This window comes from Chrysemys picta, chromosome 5, assembly GCF_011386835.1.
Source record: "Chrysemys picta bellii isolate R12L10 chromosome 5, ASM1138683v2, whole genome shotgun sequence".
NCBI lineage: Eukaryota > Metazoa > Chordata > Testudines > Emydidae > Chrysemys > Chrysemys picta.
Genome location: NC_088795.1, coordinates 44548747 through 44569818, shown reverse-complemented (window position 1 = coordinate 44569818; position 21072 = coordinate 44548747). Strand labels below are relative to the sequence as shown.

The window sequence follows — 21072 nt, the reverse complement described above, 5'->3', positions numbered from 1 at the left end:
AAGTAACACTTAACTTGCGAACGCCCGAACAGCAAATGTAACTTTTCTCGTCTGCATAGTAAACACTGGTATTTGTATCTGTTTGAATAATCAAAGTGGTGCTTTCCGTGCCTTCTTGGTTGCGAAGATTTGAACTGCTTCCTGCTGAAAGTCCACAGTCTGGGCCAGCTCATGCTTTATTGAGATGGTTGCAAGACTGACCAGCTTCTCCTGTGTCATTGTGGAGCGTAGATGTGTTTTTATTAACTTCAGCTTGGAGAAGCTGCATTCGCCACTGGCAACTGTTACAGGAAGTGTTAGAAGTATGCGCAGAGCAACAAAAGCATTTGGAACGAGGGTGGTCATCTTATTTGTGCACATATATTCCAGAACAGCCTTTGGAGCTGATCCTGCTGAAATGTATCTTGAAAGCGCTTTCAGTTCATCACCTAAATCACTTGCATCAATATAACACATGTCATCACATGTCAACACTGTCTCTAGTGCCCTGCATTGCTGGTGTAGGTCTTTTTCAGGTATAGTGAGGAGCTTTGGAATATCATACAACATCCCAAATATACTGCTGCATGAAACATTCTTTGACTGACTGTATTGCACAATCTAGCACCTGGTTAAAGAATTCAACTTTGAATTGTTTTTTGGGGTCTCTTATGGGATTATCCCGTGCCTCGTAATCAAAATGTCGTCTTCTTCGGTGACTCTTGTATTCTTGAATGGGTGGGAAAATAGCTTCAGTGTGAAGTTCCTCTGCTATCTTCTGTGCACTCTTCAGAACATTTTGAAATCCCTCCTCTGACCGGTAAGGCTGTAGGTATGATGTTGCTTTGTCCAGTTGTTCCATTGCTCCAGATATATCAAGGTGAATACCTTGGAGTCGCTTGCTTACAACATTTATTTCAAACAGTATGTCTTGCCACAACACCAAGCCACACAGAAGTTTGAAGTTATGTATGTTTCTGGTGATTCCATTTCCCTCTGCCACTGTTTTCCTACGAACGGTTCCTGTCATAGCATTATCCTCCATAATGGCAACTATGGCATCATATATCTTCCCAATTTGGTGTTTGATAGGCTTTATCGCCTCTACTCGACTTTCCCATCATTTAGCACTCAGTGGTTTCAGTGCCAGAGAGGATGTTCCCAGATGTTGCGTCAAATTTGCCATTGATGAGCTGATGCAGAATAAAATACATAGATGCTTTGAATTACATTAAAAAATTCAGCAACCACACTAGAAACTGAATGCACCACCAAGTTCAATGAATGAGAACTGCCTGGGACAAAAAAATGCTTGAGGGTTTAACTCTCGGATCTGTGTCTGCACTCCTCTGTTCTTTCCTCTCATGTTGGCACCATTATCATAGCCCTGACCTCTCATGTCAGCTATTGCAATTCCCATATCTTCCAGCTTTTTAAGAAGCACATTTGTCATACCAGCTTCTCTAGTATCATCAATGTCAATAAATTCTAGAAAATGCTCTCTGGCAGTCACCATTGCAGGGACATTTTCACTAGGTTCTGTTGTTACAAAACGCCCATTAAAGTCATTTGTTCCTTATGGCTGATGTCAGGTGTGCAGTCCAGAATAACAGAGTAATATCTTGCTGACTTCAGATCTGCCACAATCTTCTGTTTGACTTTTGTTGCCAGTAACTGTATGATCTCATTTTGAATTGTTTTTCCAAAGTAGTGGTGTGTGTACATTTCTTGGGTGGTGACTCTTCTTAGATGCTGCTGGAGTACAGCATCAAACTCAGCCATCAGCTCCACAATTTTAAGGAAGTTTCCATTGTTTGGCACATACAGCTAATCTGAATTGCTATGCAGTGCTAGGTTTTGGGTAGCAAGCATTCTTGCAATGGCAATGAGCCTTTTCAGAACATTTTGCCAGTAAAGAGACTCTGATGCAATCTTCTCTTGACGCTGATCATCTATGGTGGCCTTTAACCTTAGTCTCATCTCAAGCTCTTTCCACCAATGGAATGCTCTCTGGTGATTTGCTCATGGCATGCCAGACTTCTAGCCAGATTTTTCCAGTCCTTTGTTCCTGTAGAACCCAAAGTGGCTGGAACATTAGACTGGAAGAGTTTGCAACAAAAACAGTATGCAGCATTCTAGGCTTTTGAGTACATAAGCCATGACCTCTCCACTTTGTCACCAGTAATGTGTTGGATGGAAACTTCCATTTTCATTGTCTTTAGGGAACATGGAGTTTTTCACTTGCTGTGGCCCATGCAGTACAAGTCCCTCGGGCTACTGCTCAAGAGGATCCACAGTCCTGGATCATCTAGACTTAAGGAACTAAACTCAGCAGCAGCTGTTTCTTGCGTCTCCACCATACTCTTCTCTGATCTACACTTTTCTTCAGGAATGTGCATGGTTACATCCATTTGAGATGGAGATATGGATGCTGCAGTAGCTGCCAGGTCACCTGCACTCTAACTAACTAGAAGATCAGGCATCTCCTCACCACTCACATCCTCACTGGGGCCAGAAGACTCACAGTGAACATTTGTGTCTACGTATCTCAGGAGAGCTCCTTCCTGCTTAGATAGAAAAGCTTCCTTTGCTTTCTCTCTTTTTCTGAATGCTGCCCCGGAGGGGTGTTTTCTTCTTTCACTCATGACTGCTGTTCTGTGCCAGCTATAGTGGCTCTCAACACTCAATTGAAGGGGACAAATAAGCAGGCTGGTAGAAGAACCTGAGTGCGGGAAGATATCAGCGTCTTAAGGGCCTAACTGGCTCCTACAACTTCAGTTGACTGCCTATTCTCCTCAAGTGGGTTCACGGAAGCAGCAGGAAACAGGAAGCTCCCTGAGAAGCTGATGTTATCAGTCCAGGCTCCTGGGGGTGCTAGAGAGGTACATAAGAGGCTCGTCCTCTTCTCTCTCCCTGCAGCTCCTGCTGCTTTCTGTTATTCCCTTTCACCTTTTCTCCTGCCTGCCTGTTATGTCTCTTGTACCCTCTTTCCTCCAGCACATCACTCCACTATCTCTGTTCATCTAGTGGCACATTTTTGTATTGCTTTTGCTAAACTGGGAATAAAATAAAAATTTCTGAAGACCCAATCCAATTCCCATTAAAATCAGTGCGAGCCGCGATTGGCCGAACCTGCTGACGCGGGAGGTAAACAAACTGGCCCGGCCTGCCAGTGTCCTTACCCTGGCGAGCCGCGTGCCAGAGGTTGCCGACCCCAGCTCTAGATGTATAATCAGCTTTCATATTACAGCAAAATGCATAGAAGCAGTTTATGGCAAATTTAAATCAGATATTACTACTTGACAACAGTTTGGTCTATGTTTATGGTTAGGTAACTCTACAGGAGCTGTACAAACACTAAATGCTATTAATGTGTCGTTCTTGTGTAATATATTGACTTTTTTCGCTTACTACTAACATTAATGTCTTGTTGAAATTCTTACAAAATCGCCACACTTGGTTTCTAAATACACACCACAAACTGAAACATCATACTGAATTAATGGTTCTCAAATTTAAATCACTTACTATAGTATCCAAATTATGTATTTCTTTCCTCTATTTTATTTTTAAAATGAAAGCTTATCTTGCATTTCTTTCCATACATAATGAATAACCTATTCCTCTTGAGAAACATGACCCAGCAGCGCCTAAGTACATTATATGCTGAGTATAAATGAAACAGTTCATAGAGCACATAAAATTAGTTGGCTAGTGTATATGGTATCACATCTATACATATTTTAAGAGTACATTAACAACAAAAATGAAAGATCAGATTTTGTTTTTACTAAGCTCAATAAATGTAATTTCCACTAATTTACAGAGGTACACATTCTGAAAAGAAGGATGAGCTACAAGTCCATCGGAAGGACTGGATATTTGAGACCATATTTTGCTTGGACCTGAGTTCATACGATTTATTTTCTAACATTAGTCAAATGCTCCTGCTTGTTACTTTAGCATTACTCTATAGTTACCTCTTCAAGTTATGAGGGTTTCTATCCTGTCACTCTGTAATATCTCAAAACTGACAACTTAATGATTTTACCAGTTTCCGATAAAATCCCACTGCACTGTAGGAAATGACAGATTTGAAATCCTGTAGGGAGGTTATTTTATACATTTTTTGACAAGTGGGAGATATTTTTTCCTACAGCAGAAATACTTAACACAAAAGTGATTCTTTTCACATCTTGTGTTTGTAAACAGCTGACGTAGTTAAGAAAGATTTAAATACAGAAACTATGTATCAGAATCAAGCCTTTCTTGAGGCTTGCTTTTAATTTTAAGCATACACAAAGGTAATTTTCTAGAAAAATATACTTTTCATGTATAGTATAGCTCCTTCTATAGCCTGATTAGTTTGTTTGTTATTTCTTGCTTGTTTGTTACAATTTTTTAACTTGTGTACCTATAGTTAGGCATATAAATCTTTATTTAAGCATGTATGGTCTGAGTTTTTTTAGTTAATAAAATCCATACTTGGATATCTAAATCAACACCTATCTGTCCGGTTAAGAATTCATATTTGAAAATTGGGACCTTAATGTGTTAAATATCTAAAATTAATATATTACAAGACAAAACAGTATCCACTTGTGTAATTATCCTTCAGAAAGACATAGAAAATAACATCTTTACAAACACTCATAAAAAAAAAATCAAATTTAGGGGCAAACTATCCACCTTCAGCATAAAGATACATGAAAGTGAAAAAACTGGGTCAGCAACTCTGAGTTGAAAAGAAATGCAATTGCAGGATCAAGTAGCCAATGGCAGAGCCTCTCTGCTGTGCAGAATCACAGATCCACAGCACCCAGCTGCTCTTAGGATGCCTGTGTTCTTAGACACCTCTATATTCTAACCTTGAGGCACATCACCCCTAAATAGCAGCATGGTTAGCTCAGTGGTTGAATTTCTATTGGACCCACACAGAGTCTATGTTATATCTTTTCAGTAAGGCTCCCTGAGCATGAGAACAGAGTTTAATGATACAATAGTGCAGTATCCAAGCAGCATTGATTTCTGCAGCATGTAATGGTAGGAAAGCTGTAGGATTCAGAAGGGGCCAAGCTGTGTAGAACAGCTATTCCCTTATCCCCCTACTGCTTCTAGCCTGACAGGCAAAACAAAACTTGGAGCTCCAACCATGTATTGTCCTCATGGACTGACTTTAGTTTCAAGCATGGAGGGAACATTGCTTAGGAGATACTGTTAAGAAAGGAGCACAGAGAAAAGGCACAAAGAAAAAAAATCACTGCAAAAAAAAAAACTGGGTGAAAAATGGAAAAGGGCAGAGCACTTTGTATAAGACAACCATTTGCACTAGCCTAGATTTTTGGGCAGTTCTTCTCTTCCCGATTCATTGTGTAGGCTTCTTTTCAACTAAAAAATGTTTGTTTTAAAAATCATGAACACCTTTGAAAAAATACATGGGTTTAAATTATAGAAGAAAAAAAAAGACTGGAAGCAGAACAAGTTTTGTAACATCTCTAAAAATTTAAGAAGCTCACAGAACCTGAAGATCCCAAGAAATTTGCCCATCTCTACTGTAGCTACAGTATATAATTGTGAAGCATCTACACTCACTCTCTTAAGGTCCACTGTGGTATCACTAGATAATTAGACTTCACTAATAATCTTCCCGTATCGCTAGATAATTAGTCTTCACTAATAATCTTCCCCATTGTCTGCAGTAGTTAATTAGTCTTCTGGATAGCTCTTTAGCTCATTAAGTATTCTTGTGCCCATTTTTTCAAATTCAGATTTTTTTTGTATTCTGAGCAAAGTATTATAATTCTTGAAGCCTTTTGGACAAGATACAAATTACAGTGTTTTTTCCAAAGCTGGAGGTAAAGCTAATGAATACCACTTTACCAGGTTTTATGTTCATTTGTGCTTACATGGAAGCCAAAGTGACTTGGAACTGAATGAACTTAATTCTCAGTGCAGTATTTCTTACCATTCCAGCCCTCCGGGCAATAACAGTGTGAAACTGGCCATCAGACACTTTCTTCGTTGTGGTAAGTTTATACGTGCCACTGCCAAGGTTGTAGGAGAATCTCAGCCTTTCTTCTGTTATTTCCAGAGCCAGGAATTCTGCCCGTTCTCCAGTCTGGTTGTCATAGTTATACAGCATTAAGGCATTACTTTTGATGGTTGCAAACTTTATATAAATATAATTGTTGTTTGGATCCATACTGGGAAACTCCATATAGGACAACTCTTCAAATCCATAACTATTCAATTCACAATGATTTCCAAAGACACCTATAAAAGGAAAAATGTCTGTTATCAAATTATTTTTACCCCATTTAATCAAAGTCCAGGACATAAAAGCAGGTAGTTCAGTGCTTTTATGACATGAGTTTCTTAAAAAGCATCTTAAAAAGCCATACATAAAAATCTATACATTTTGGACAAAAAAAAGTTATTGCCCAAAGTGTTATTTGTTAAAGTACATACATCCCAAAACAAAAAATGAAGTTATAGACAACTGGATAAAAAACAAAGCATATTTTTGTTAACTTCTAGAGGGGTTTTGAATGGATGTAATGTATTTTAATCCAGATATGGGGATGTATTTTTACTGAACATATAGATATAGATGTTCACTTTCCATTCTGTTTCCCATTCCACTTGTATAACCAGAGATTGATTTATAGCTAACTAGTTGATGCAGCTTCATTCTTCTCCTCTCTCCCTCCCACCAACTCTGTGTTTGTATTTATTTGTGCTGGTTCTTTTTCCATTTAGTTTTTGAAATGAATTTTATTGTTACTGCAATGCTGAGCCAAAGAATTTCCCCCACAAATATTTGTGGACTTGTGTCAAATAACGTGAAGAGAAATTCAAGCCACGGTGGAATGCAGCTTATTAAATTGTGATTGTTCCATTCCTTCTTGAATTTGGCTATACATTATCTATTAGTCCTTACAGTTCAACTCTACAATAAACTTAAAATATACTAAGCCTTGTCTAGGAGGATGTGCATATTTTTTCTTTGCTATAATCTGGCTACAAACATCTGAGCCTTCCATTTTCTCAGTATTTTATTTAATCTGAATATGTATGAGTACTCCATACATTTCTTTCTAAATGTCATTGAACTGTGTAATTACTTATCTCCTTAATCTCTGAAAATTAGATGCATTTATAATGAAATTTGATTATAAATATAGAAATGAGTAAATCTCTGAGAAAAATGATATAATATGGGATAAGCAACTCATTACAAGTGCAAAACAGATGAAAGTTCGCACAACAAAACAGTTCTGAAAAACATTTTTCTAAGATAGGGTTACTCTTTTGGCTGCCTTTTAAAATATTTGTTTATTTTTTCAGCTTTTTTCTTTTTCTGTTTACTTTGTTTTATTTAACATCATTCTTTTCTACATGAGCAAAGACAATCCACAATGGATCTGAGTTGAGACCCAAGCTTTGTGTGACTGTACCAAGATCTCTGAAGTTACCCTTTTTATGTTTTGTATCATTACTGGCTGCTCAATTCCTGGTAGAAATTAGTGATAATTAACTTCAAAATATATTGATAGGACTGTATGAATTCCTGGTTTTATTCTTAGAATTTAGGTCTAGAAACACTGCAAAATTTTAATAGCATACAATAAACAGAATGGGCCGGGATTAGTGAGGAATGATACAGTAATGTGTTTTGATCTTTCCACATCTTTTCTAATGCTTTTTAGCAAGGTCTAATCATTATAAAAATAAGTGCCATACTCAATATCTGAGATTATGTTGCTCATGAATAGAGGAGTTAATTACGTTTACTGATTCCTTGCCTGCATATTTCTGAGGAGTTCTGAATGCAAATGTGATTACTTTGTAAGAACATTGAAATACAACAGAAACTTCCCTTTTATAGCTAGAAAACAGAATATGATACCTTCGTTGCAAATTATTAGTGTGTGGATCAACAGAACTTGATTGTGGAACTTACAATATATAATTCACAATCTTTACACCTACTAGAACTGTATAGTTATTCAGAACTCAGTGGTGTGACCTGCACTCAATGGGACTCCTTGTGTAAGGAAGTGCTCACCAATGTAAATAAGGACCGCACAACCAAGCACTCAGAATATTTTTTGGCTTTTCATCTGAGAAATGTGTGCCTCTCTCTTCTGGAATACCAGTAAAATACTCCAAAGGAAAATAAGGAAAAACTGTAGCTTTAAGGAATCCAAAAGTTGGGGCAGCATGGAACCCAAACACTCCAGAGGAGTTCAGTGATGGATTGTGCAGGAAGTGATGAGTGACTAGTTGCAACCCGAGCAGCCTGGCCCTTTGTGGGCTGGTATGAAGAGGGGGTAGGGTGTAGGAAGGCAGCTGTGATTGTGAGCTGGGCATACAAAGCGGGAGGCATCTTGCACGCGTGTATGTGTACACACACACACTCTCGAGGACCAATAAAAATCTGGCCCTAAGTGTACACCAGGAAAAATCTCCTCCCTTCCCTTTTGTTCTCATGTAGAAGAAACAGAAAGTGATATTATAAATCACTAAGGATTTCTTAAATAGATGCTTTTTTCTCTTAACTGGACTGTATTTTAACTGTATATCATGGGACCCTAATGATTTGGGATAGGCATGTGATTTATTTTGGTAAATTGAAATTGACATAAATAAATAGAGGTTTTATTTAAGTGAACCTGAAGAAATCAGTATATCTATGAAATGAAAACAAAAAAACCCAACAACAACTCACCAAATGGACAGTGGCAATAATATCCTTCCACTCCACTTTGACAGGATCCTCCATTGAAACAGGGGTTGCATTCACAGTAATTAACAGCAGATTCACATGTTTTCCCTGCAATCAGGTAACCAAATGAACTTCCATGTTAGAGTTTTCATGTCAGTTTCAACACGGGTCTTACATTAGGCCAATAAGCTTATGAACCCTGAATATATTTTCCAATTGTGCCTTAGAAAGGAAGAAAGATCCCATGGATCAGTCACAGGATTTGGAGTCGAGACTGAGATTCTATTCCCGGCTCTGCTACAGATTTACTGTGTGACGTTGGGAAATTTACTTAACTCCTTAGTGTTTCAAGTTATTATCTTACAGAGCATGTTGTGAGGCTTAATAAATTGATGTTTGTAAAGTGCACTGAGAGCATCAAATATATAGCTGGGAAGTACTGTTATCCCTATTTTTTTAAGTGCACTGAACTCATCAGGGTGATGGGAATCAAGGATAAAGAAAGCTTAACTTGAATGACTATGAATGTAGCAGGTTTAACACAGGCAGCTATTATAAGTTATTTTTTGTATATTTTCCCATCAATTATGAGCTCCTTCCTGAATTGGAGGGACCACAGTCTTCTGGAGCTAAAGCATGTTACTTTAGAGCCATTTCTCTTCTGAACAGACACTGTCACATGTGCTAAATATTATTCACTAGAGAATAAATTGATGCCATATAATTCATTTCAACAAGCCTAAACGACAAGTAAGTATTTTTGCAGACTTTGTACATAAATGAAAGAATAATAGCAAGAAGAGAAATTATAAGAGCTATCACAAGTATATACAGAAGTACCAAACTAAAATGCTGCTCACATGTAAACAATAACCATGTCCCTAATTGAAATAATAAACTAGATTTCTCTTCTCTGGTGTGCTCAGATACCGTAGTGGTGCCTGAATAAACCCCATTTTCCCAACCCATCACCTCAGTCTTTGCATCCCTCCACTGGTTCTTCCTTTTCCACTGCATCAAGCACAAACTACTTGTCTTCATTTTTAATTCCATTCATGGCTTAGCTGCACCCTATTATCTTATATCGTTTACATATGTTGACACCTGCCTCTTATTGCCAATTAGTCAGAAATCCAACAATCACGTTTATATTTTTCTCATGACACCCTGACAAATCTGCAAAGCCAATTAACTTTATTCAAATCTCTCCTTACAACTCATCTATATCATTTTGCCTACAAAATACTTGGAAATGGCTAGGCAGCTGGCATTCTGCTTATAAGCACTACTTATTACACTACAGATAATTGTCTCACTTTTACTACAACACAAATATTAAACATTGCTAGAATATTACATGGAATAATAGAAATATAGAGCTGGAAGGGACTTCTAAAAATCATCAAGTCCATCCCCCCTGCACTGAGGCAGGACCAAGTAAACCTAAATCATTCCTGACAGGTATTTTTTTAACCTGACCTTAAAAACCTTCAGTGATGGGAATTCCACAACCTCCCTTGGAAACCTCTTCCAGAACTTAACTATCCTTAGAAAGTTCTTTCTAATATCTAACTTAAATCTCCCTTGCTGCAGATTAAACACACTAATTCTTTTCCTACCTTCAGTGGACATGGGGACCAACTGATTACCATCTTGTTTATAACAGCCCTTAACATATTTGAAGACTGTTATCAGGTCCCCCCTCAGTCTTCTTTTCTCAAGACAAAACATGCCCATTTTTTTAACCTTTCCTCATAGGTCAAAGTTTTCTAAACCTTTTGTTGCTGTCCTTTGGAATCTCTCCAATTTATCCACATCTTTCCTCAATTGTGGCACCCAGAATTGGACACAGTACTCCAGCTGGGGTGTGACCAATGCCACATAGAGTAGGACAATTACCTCTTGTGTCTTACATATGAAAATCTTGTTAATACACTCCAGAATATTAGCCTTTTTTGCAACTGCATCACATTGTTGACTCATATTCAATGTGTGTATTTCAGCGGTACTACCTCCTAGCCCGTTATTCCCGATTTTGTAGCTGTGCATATGATTTTTCCTTCCAAAGTGAAGTACTTTGCACTTGTCTTTATAGAATTTTATCTATAAAAATTTCTGTTGATTTCAGACCAATTCTCTAATTTGCAAAGATTGTTTTGAATTCTAATCCTGTCCTCCAAAGTACTTATAACCCCTGCCAGCTTGATGTCATCCACAAATTTTATAAGCATACTCTTCACTCTGTTATCCAGATAATTAATAAATATATGAAATAGGACTAACCCAGATACATCCTCCCAGTCTGACAGTGAACCACTGATAACTACTTTTTGAGCAGCCACCGTATAGTAATGTCATCTACAGCAGTGGTTCTCAAAGTCGGTCCGCCGCTTGTTCAGTGAAAGCCCCCGGTGGGCCGGGCCGGTTTGTTTACTTGCCACGTCTACAGGTTTGGCCGATCGCGGCTCCAACTGGCTGCGGTTCACCGCTCCAGGCCAATGAGGGCTGTGGGAAGCGGCGTGGGCAGAGGGATGTGCTGGCTGCCCTTCCCGCAGCACCTATTGGCCAGGAGCGGCGAACTGCGGCCAGTGAGAGCTGCGATTGGCCGAACCTGCGAACGCGGGAGGTAAACAAACCGGCCCACCCCACCAGGGGCTTTCCCTGAACAAGCGGCGGACTGTCTTTGAGAACCACTGGTCTAAAGCATATTTCCCTAGTTTGCTTATGAGAATGTCCTGTGGGACTGAGTCAAAAGCCTTACTAAAATAAAGATATATCATGTCTACTGCTTCCCTCCTATTCACTTGGCCAGTAACCCTGTCAATAAAGGATATTAGGTTGGTTTGGCATGTTTTGTTTTTGAAAAATCCATGTTGGCTATTCCTTATAACCTCATTATCCTGTAGGTGCAACAAATTGAATGTTTAATTAGCATAATCTTGGGTATTTGACCTCCAGAAAACCAAAGCTCTAGTTACCTGAAGGTCACTCATGTCCCATGATGGTAATGTGCAGTATGCAGTGCTCTCTCCTTTGTCAGGATCCTACACTTCTGAGTATTTTGGATATCGTTAAATCTATTTAGAAAACCAGGGTTGTACTGTGCTAACTTGTTTAGCATCCTAGAAATTTTGCAACATGTGTCTGCCTGTTTTCAGTACCTTTTGGTGAAGGGTTATACATATAAAATTAAATGAAAAAGAAGTGTTCAGCCAAGAAAGTGTTGGGAAAAAGTCTTATTGGTTAATATTAAACTCTTAACTTCACCAAAGATACTGGAAGCAGGTCCAGTGCCTGTATCTGATCATACTTTTTCGGGAGGGAGGGGGCGGGCGACTTCACTTTTTTTTCTTTTTTTTCCTTCTTACGTGCAAGAGGGAGTCAAATCTTTCTGATCTTAGATATAGCTGTTTTCTTTAAATCAAAAAAATAATATCCTAGAAATACTGAACTTTGATTGTGTTCAAGTAGGAGATAATATGTGGGGTAGAAATAATAAACTTGACCCATTGACATTTCTCAGTAGTTGTCAAAATTCAAAGCTAATAATGCTAGTCTTCATGATCTAACTAAAGCACACTCAATGTTCATCTTTTTCTTCTTCCTCATCATCCACTAAGTCAGCTAAATAGCTTGGATGTTTACAGTTTTTAATAATGTTTTCTTCACATTTAAAAATGGTTTGAACAATTGCTGATACCAGTAAAAGTTAGTTTACATTCCTACCAGCTGTTTTGACACAGGAGAAGAAGTACACTCTGATTACGCTAAATTGGGGTGCTCTTTAAACTAACATTTGTTAAGAATAAAGAGCAAATCCAAGTCTATCTCTGCTGCTCACTGAAGTCTTGAGAGGAATACGTCTCTTCATGTCTGAAGTACCTGTGCTGATTTAACAAAGTTGTCTTTGAACCAGCACAGATCACTTATCCTCTTCAAATCAGCGCTACACACATTATTTTAGAAGACAAGAACCCTATAAATCAGAATCAGGGAACAAAAGTAGAACTCAGGCAGGCTATTTCAATTTAACCTTAAGGATTCTCCACATAAGCAATTTCAAAAGTTCTTTTGATAAGAAGGCCTTTAAGAAAATCTGGTAACCAGGCAGTGAGAGACAAACTCTCATCATAGATTAAAAACAGAGTAAGAGATAGGAAGTAAAAAAACAAAACAGAAATAAGAGACATGCCTACATATATATCTATAAAATCAACAGATTTTGCTATTTAGTTCAATAGGAGTGGAACCGAGCCCTTTATCGGTACCATGTCAGTAGCTCTCTATCTGTAAAGCCAAACTGCCATAGCCCTATGAATCCAACTACAGAGACTCAGTGAGAAAGAAAACATAATACATTTTAGAAACCTCCAAAATGATTTAAAATAGCTTTTCCATAAGCCAAGGTATCACAATGTTAATGTTCTGAAACAAAATACACCAACCCAGAATAAAATGTTCTTTTCTCAACAGAAAGTATAGATTCTCTGCTCTCTGGCATGTTTCTATTTGTGATGGTTCATGAGATATTAAACCTTAAACGTATCCCTTCTCCAGAACTCAGTATTTTTCCATCCTGACAGTCAGACAATTCTGTAATTCTGGGGAGAAATTTGGTAGCTGGGAGAGGACATTTCTCTAGCAGATAGGTTTTAAAAAATAAATAAAAAAGATGGCTCTTGGAAGGTGTTTGAAGGTTACCTATTTCTATGGCAGAAATCTTAGCACACAAACACTAGCTTTCCAGTTTTAGTAACAAAACTATTCTTAGAAAACATAGCATGTTTACCTCTCCCATCTGCTTACTGAGGTAGGCCTACAGCTGTGATAGTTTATTACATCTTTTAACATCTGATTAATGTAAATTACCGGTATGCTAGTTTGATTTTTAATATAATGGTTTAACTGTATATGAATTACATCTGCAGTGAGGTGTCTGCTACATGTAAATTCTCACATATAAATCTGGGTTTGGTGGGAAAAGTTTGCAAATTTACTGTTGTTTTCCTGTTCCGTTTGGGATAAAATGGATTTGTATTCAGAGATTCAGTTGTTTTATCTGCAGAGACTAAAATAGAATTGTTTCCCATGATCAGAGAATGAACACAGACATCAGTAACTCCTTCCTCATATTGCTGAGCAGTTAATTACCTGAGTAATCCCATTCACTCCAATGGGATTACTTGGGTGAAACACTGCTCACCAATGTGAGTAACAGATTCTCAATCTGGCTTTAAGTGTTTACTTCCATTGTTTTACTTAGAGATGCTTCCTATGACTTTAATTAAACTCACAAGTTTGGCAAGTTTGGGGTTTTCTAAACACACTCCTCAGGGCATTTTTCACAAAGTTTCACTGCTCTAAGATTAATAACATGTGTGTCAAATAGTAATGTTTTGATGAGTGAACACATTGATTTGCTTAGGTAAAGTATGACCTGGAGTTAAACATATCGCCAAATGATTATTAACTTTTCAGTACTATGGGAAATTCATCTTTAAGATTTCATTTTCACAGATTTGGATTACTGTGCATCTGATAGCCAAACACTCATCTTTATTTTGATGAGATATAGAAAGTAATTTTGTTTCCATATGTTTGAGTGCTTCAGGTTTATTAAATGTGAGGAAAGGGAAGAATCAGTCAATGATTTTTAATCCAGGGTGGCTCAAGTATGCCACGTCTTAATATTCATGCAGCATAGAGCTGCATCCAGTGGCTGATGCAGTATGTCAGGCTAGTAGATATTCCCACACAAAAAACCCCTTTGTTAGCTTTCAATTAAAATTGCTGGAATGCACCTTCTTCCAAAATACACCTAAAAAGGCACTAAACAGTTGTCTTGAAACACCCTATCTATGTTCCCCTTCTCAGCCTCAACTTCTTCCTTTCCAGAGCCCAGACTCCATCCCAAGCAACCAACAGAGAGATATCTTGAGCTCATTTTTATAATGTTCATTTTTATAACAATTTTTAAATTAAATAAAATCATCATAAAAATAAAGGGAAAATGGACAGTGATTTGTGGTAGGAATAAGAGAGCTGGGCTGGATATTGGAGCTGAGAAACTAGTGTAGGCAGTGGGATCCACAGGTTTAGCACAGAACTGTGCTGTCCAGCCCCACTCTAGAGTTCTGCTCCCAAGTTCTTGCTACTAACTTTTATACCTCCCCACTTATCCATGCCCTCTCACACCTAGCACCCAGTCCCTCAGACAATTAAGCTCAGCAACTGAGTCCCTGCATATCACTGACTTCCTGACATCTGCCTGCTGATGAATCAGAGGAGGTTTGTCAGGATGAGCACTTAGGCCTGGATCCACAAAGATAGTTAGACAACTATGGTGTGCTCCACGAAGGGACTCAGGTGTCTTAGAATGAGAGCCACAACCGTCCCCCAGAGCATGCTAGGCGGGGAGCTGCCTAAGCAGCTAGCCAATGTGAGACACTGATGGAGGTGTGTGTGGGGGGGTACTAGACCCCTTACCCCTACCCACAGAGGTAGGCGTCTAAGTCTGGGCTGCAGGGAGGCACATATCTCTGCTTACTATCAATGAATGTGAACCTTTCAGGTAGACTCACACTAGCAGGGATCAAACCAGCACAGTGAAAAGAGTGTGGACATTGCAGCTCAGGGGACAGCTCACTCTCCAACTTCCACCTTCAGTAATGCCTCTGTAATACCTCTGTTCAGTGGAGGATGCAGTTTGTCAGGATGGTGGATTCCTTCCTGATTTGGGCATGGGAACAGGGCTGGCCTTACCATGAGGCGAACTGAAGTGGTCGCCTCAGGTGCCAGACTGTGTGTGTGTGGGGGAAGGGGCGCCACTAGGATCCAGAGTGTAGAAAATTGTGTCTGCTGCTGGTGCACATGTATTCTCTGCTCTAAATGCACAGAGATGGTGGAGTGCTGTGCTGGAGGAAGGAGGGCACAAGAGACATAACAGGAAGGCAGGAGAAAAGGTCAGAGGGAATAATAGAAAACAGCAGGAGCTGCAGGGAGAGAGAGGAGGACGAGCCTCTTATGTACCTCTCTAGCACCCCCAGGAGCCTGGACTGATAACATCTGCTTGTCAGGGAGCTTCCTGTTTCCTGCTGCTTCCCTGAAGCCACTTGAGGAGAACAGGCAGTCAACTGACGTTATAGGAGCCAGTTAGACCCTTAAGACACAGATATCTTCCCGCATTCAGGCCCTGCTACGAGCTTGCTTATTTGTCCCCTTCAATTGAGTGTTGAGAGCCACTATAGCTGGCACAGAACAGCAGTCATGAGTGAAAGAAGAAAACACCCCTCCGGGGCAGCATTCAGAAAAAGAAAGAAAGCAAAGGAAGCTTTTCTATCTAAGCAGGAAGGAGCTCTCCTGAGATACATAGACACAAATGTTCACGGTGAGCCTTCCGGCCCCAGTGAGGATGTGAGTGGTGAGGAGATGCCTGATCTTCTAGTTAGTCAGAGTGCAGGTGACCTGGCAGCTACTGCAGCATCCATATCTCCATCTCAAATGGATGTAACCATGCACATTCCTGAAGAAAAGTGTAGATCAGAGAAGAGTATGGTGGAGGCGCAAGAAACAGTTGCTGCTGAGTTTGGTTCCTTAAGTCTAGATGATCTAGGACTGTGGACCTGAGCAGTAGCCCGAGGGACTTGTACTGCATGGGCCACAGCAAGTGAAAAACTTCATGTTCCCTAAAGACAATGAAAATGGAAGTTTCCATCCAACACATTACTGGTGACAAAGTGGAGAGGTCATGACTTATGTACTCAAAAGCCCAAATTGCTGCATACTGTTTTTGTTGCACACTCTTCCAGTCTAATGTTCCAGCCACTTTGGGTTCTACAGGAACAAAGGACTGGAAAAATCTGGCTAGACGTTTGGCATGCCATGAGAAGGCAGCAAATCACCAGAGAGCATTCTATAGGTGGAAGAGCTTGAGATGAGACTAAGGTTAAAGGCCACCATAGATGATCAGCATCAAGAGAAGATTGCATCAGAGTCTCTTTACAGGCAAAATGTTCTGAAAAGGCTCATTGCCATTGCGAGAATGCTTGCTACCCAAAACCTAGCACTGCGTGGCAATTCAGATTAGCCATATGTGCCAAACAATGGAAACTTCCTTAAAATTGTGAAGCTGATGGCTGAGTTTGATGCTGTACTCCAGCAGCATCTAAGAAGAGTCATCACCCAAGAAATGTACACACACCACTACTTTGGAAAAACAATTCAAAATGAGATCATACAGTTACTGGCAACAAAAGTCAAACAGAAGATTGTGGCAGATCTGAAGTCAGCAAGATATTACTCTGTTATTCTGGACACCGGACATCAGCCATACGGAACAAATGACTTTAATGGGGCGTTTTGTAATAACAACAGAACCTAGTGAAAATGTCCCTGCAATGGTGACTGCCAGAGAGCATTTTCTAGAATTTATTGACATTGATGATACTAGAGAAGCTGGTATGACACACTGAAGCTATTTTCCCACCCGTTGAAGAATACAAGAGTCACTGAAGAAGACTACATTTTGATTACGAGGCACGGGATAATCCCATAAGAGACCCCAAAAAACAATTCAAAGTTGAATTCTTTAACCAGGTGCTAGATTGTGCAATACAGTCAGTTAAAGAACGTTTCATGCAGCAGTATATTTGGGATGTTGTATGATATTCCAAAGCTCCTCACTATACCTGAAAAAGACCTACACCAGCAATGCAGGGCACTAGAGACAGTGTTGACACGTGATGACATCCGTTATATTGATGCAAGTGATTTAGGTGATGAACTGAAGGCGCTTTCAAGATACATTTCAGCAGGATCAGCTCCAAAGGCTGTTCTGGAATATATGTGCACAAATAAGATGACCACCCTCGTTCCAAATGCTTTTGTTGCTCCGCACATACTTCTAACACTTCCTGTAACAGTTGCCAGTGGAGAATGCAGCTTCTCCAAGCTGAAGTTAATAAAAACACATCTACGCTCCACAATGACACAGGAGAAGCTGGTCGGTCTTGCAACCATCTCAATAGAGCATGAGCTGGCCCAGACTGTGGACTTTCAGCAGGAAGCAGTTCAAATCTTCGCAACCAAGAAGGCACGGAAAGCACCGCTTTGATTATTCAAACAGATAAAAATGCCAGTGTTTACTACGCAGACGAGAAAAGTTACATTTGCTGTTCAGCTATTTGAAAGTTAAGTGTTACTAGAAATTGTTGAACAAGGCATTTTAAGTTGTTAGTTCTCCTTTATTGGGGTAAGTAGCAGAGCAGTACCATGAGAGGAATAGAACAGGAAGAAGGCAGAATTGAGACCTTTCAAAATTTTGGCCCAAGCGAGGGGGCTTTGGAGCGTCATTTGAGCTCCCCGCCTCTGGTGCCAAAATGTTGTGGGTCTGCCCTGCATGGGAAGAAGAAAAAATGATCTTTATTCCACTGACAAAAACTCCCAGAGAAACTGATTAATTAGGGACAGCATTAATTAACATTGACAAGATCAAGTTAAGCTCCTATAGTCAGGATGAAAGGTTGCAGACAAATGAAACTATAGATCATATTTCAAATCACTAAGAACCAAACCATTTGTTAATGAAAATATAACTATGTGTACCAACTGAAAGCTGCTGGGTTAAACTTTGGGATGTTTACATTGTATGCCTCAATATGCCCACCTTTTAAACTGATTCTTTTGTTAATTTAATTTTGAATTTGAAACAATTTAACAAATCTACATTCCTTTATCCTAATAAGGCCTGGAAAATAGGAAATGTAGGGTTCATGGGCAGGACAGGCAAACTATGGAAAGCCACAAAGTATATTCCTTTTAGAAAGTGATTCTTTTCAAAACAAAACCTGATCATCATTAATAGACATAATTATAACAGACTGGTTAAACCTTAATGATGTTGGTCTGAGGTAATCTGTCTTTATAATGCTATTCCAGGGAATGAGCTAAATTGCCTCCACAGTGTGATGAAGTGACATGCAGCTGATAAAACATAATCAATCAAATAAAAGTAAGTCTACCCTCTCGGTCTTGAAGTATGCTATTACAAAGATCTACAACTCATGTACTCTAATTTACAGGGAACAGAAGGCCTGTGTTAGAAAGCACTAATATCCACACACAAGAAGTACAGAGATGGTGTCTCTTGATGGTGAATGAAAATTCAATTATGAGGTACAGTATTTTTATGTAAAGTATCAGAGGGGTAGCCGTGTTAGTCTGAATCTGTAAAAAGCAACAGAGGGTCCTGTTAGTATTTTTATGTTGAGAGCAGTCATTAAAACTATACATATGGTGCACTAGTTCTTGCTACCTAGCATTTGAAATGGAATTACTCATCTCCTAATGGGTAGGGGGCTAGACAAAAGTATCTTGGCTTCTTCTCTTTCACTTAGGCACACAGAGAGTATATTCATGAAGATACAACTTTGTGCTTTCTTTGTTAAATCAGTATAGCTGTCTTTAGTCAAATATTTTTTTATTTATTTATTTTTTTGGAAAAGAATGTTTAAGGAAAACAGGATTAATACTACAACCCTTTCCCCCATTTCTATATTGGTATGTTGGCAATAAAATAATCACATACATGCATATTATACCATGTGACTTAGGTGATCCAGTCTCACTACATAAATAACAAATAGTGAAAAGTCGAGGACAACAGTTCACAAACAATCCATATGCTGAAACTTGATTGCATAAACTGTGTGTCAAATTTTTGTGAATAATTCATTTACAGAACTCAGGACATGTTTGTGAACAGTTTTCAGGCAGAAAAAAAAGGGCGAAATTTAAATTGTGAGCAAATTATCCAATTTGCTCTACTGATCTTCAACTTTAAAGTTATTTTGCTTTATTGATTAAAAACTTTAGTATCTTTATTTTTCTGTCTGAGCTATTTAGTCTTCAGGGACTTAAGTAATATTTAATTCTAACTGCTTGTCTGCAGAAAGGAACTATCAGTTGACTTTTTTCTCATATCTTTGAATTAGAATAGTATGTTTCCTGAAAGGTCAGTTAATCTATGAAGTTTAGAATTCCCAAATCTGAAAACTTGCTGCATGGAGGTGGGAGATCATCCTGCAGTCCCCTCTGGGGACATGGATTCGGTAGTGAGGCTGCACCCAACACTGACACATGGCAAGGGCTGGGCCTGCCCCAGAAAAAGCAAGAAGCCTTCCCCTCCATGCTCGGCACACCAGGTATGGGCAGACAGGCTCAGCTCAGCAGGATCCAGGTGTGGAGGGTTAGTGTGGGGGCATCAAGGTGTGGGGTGAGAGGGTTCTGTGAGGGGCAATTTGGGTGCAGGCCTCTCTGTGGGAGGTCTAGCTGCAGGGGGATCTGGATGCACCGGGGCTCATTGCAGGGCTCCAGGTGCAGGGAGAATGGGACTCTGAAGTGGGGTACAGGTGAAGGTGGCTGGGGCTCAGCAGAGGGGGCTGGAGTTCAGTGGGGGGTTCCGGCAAGCTCAGCGGGGGTTCCAGGTATTGGGGGAGTGGGGCTTGGTGGGGTGGGGGTCTGGTTGCAGCTGGTTGGGGCTCAGTGGGATGGTGGTCCAGGTGAGGCAGGCACATTGGGGTGATGCAGGTGTAATGGGGGGAGCTTGTCGGGGTGGGGCTCTGGGTGCAGAGGTGGAGGTCCAGATGCAGAGAGGTGGGGCTCTGCAGGTGAGTGGTCTGGGTGCAAGGGCAGGGACCCAGGTGCAGTGGGTAGGGGCTAGGCAAGGATCCGGATGCGGGAGGGGGCGTGGCAGGGAGGGAGTTTGGGTCCAGGGGCTTGGTGGGAGGGGTTGGGTGTGTGGGAGGGTGAGGCTTGGCTGGGGGGTCTGGCTATGGGTGGGGGTCCGGATGGACAGGGGTCGGGTGGACAGGGGAACAGCTCCCCATACAGTGACCCATTCCCACATGGCTGAGGAGTGATGGGGGCAGGAAGTGGGTGCAGAGCCAGGGCCAGAGGTGGGGGGCTGGGTGCGGGGATCTTGGTGGGGAGAGGTACGGGAGACTAAATGGGGGGATTCTGGCTGAAGGGGGTGAGGCTCAGCAGAGGGGTCTGGGTATGGGAAGGTCCGGGTATGACCCTGTCCTGGGGGGTTCTGACTTCGCACCAATTGGGGCATACCCAGCCCCCCGCCCCCCGCAGTGATTTATCTTTTTGATGGGTCTTCGAGGTGCCTGAAACAATGAACCTGCACTGCGGGGGAGGGGCACGTGATTGCGCTTCCAGCTTCCCTTTGCTTCCCTGTCAGAAAGTCATTTTTCTGCAGGGAAGCAAAGAAATCTGTGGGGGACATGAATTCTGCGAGCACGCCACCAAGAGTAGAAAACCCAGCTCAAACCATAGGAAAAATCTCAAAACCCATCAAATAT

General features: G+C 40.3%; 1 protein-coding gene across 1 annotated transcript in view; it reads right to left on the bottom strand.

Moving 5' to 3' along the window:
• The window catches only part of FAT4 (FAT atypical cadherin 4), a 244774-nt gene that overhangs the window by 27729 nt on the left and 195973 nt on the right, over nt 1–21072 (bottom strand). Inside the window, exons 10-11 of the mRNA XM_005309369.4 lie at nt 8711–8815; nt 5945–6252 (exon numbers count right to left, since the gene is read on the bottom strand). Coding sequence (XP_005309426.2) covers nt 5945–6252; nt 8711–8815 — 413 coding nt within the window. The remainder of the gene's footprint in view (nt 1–5944; nt 6253–8710; nt 8816–21072) is intronic.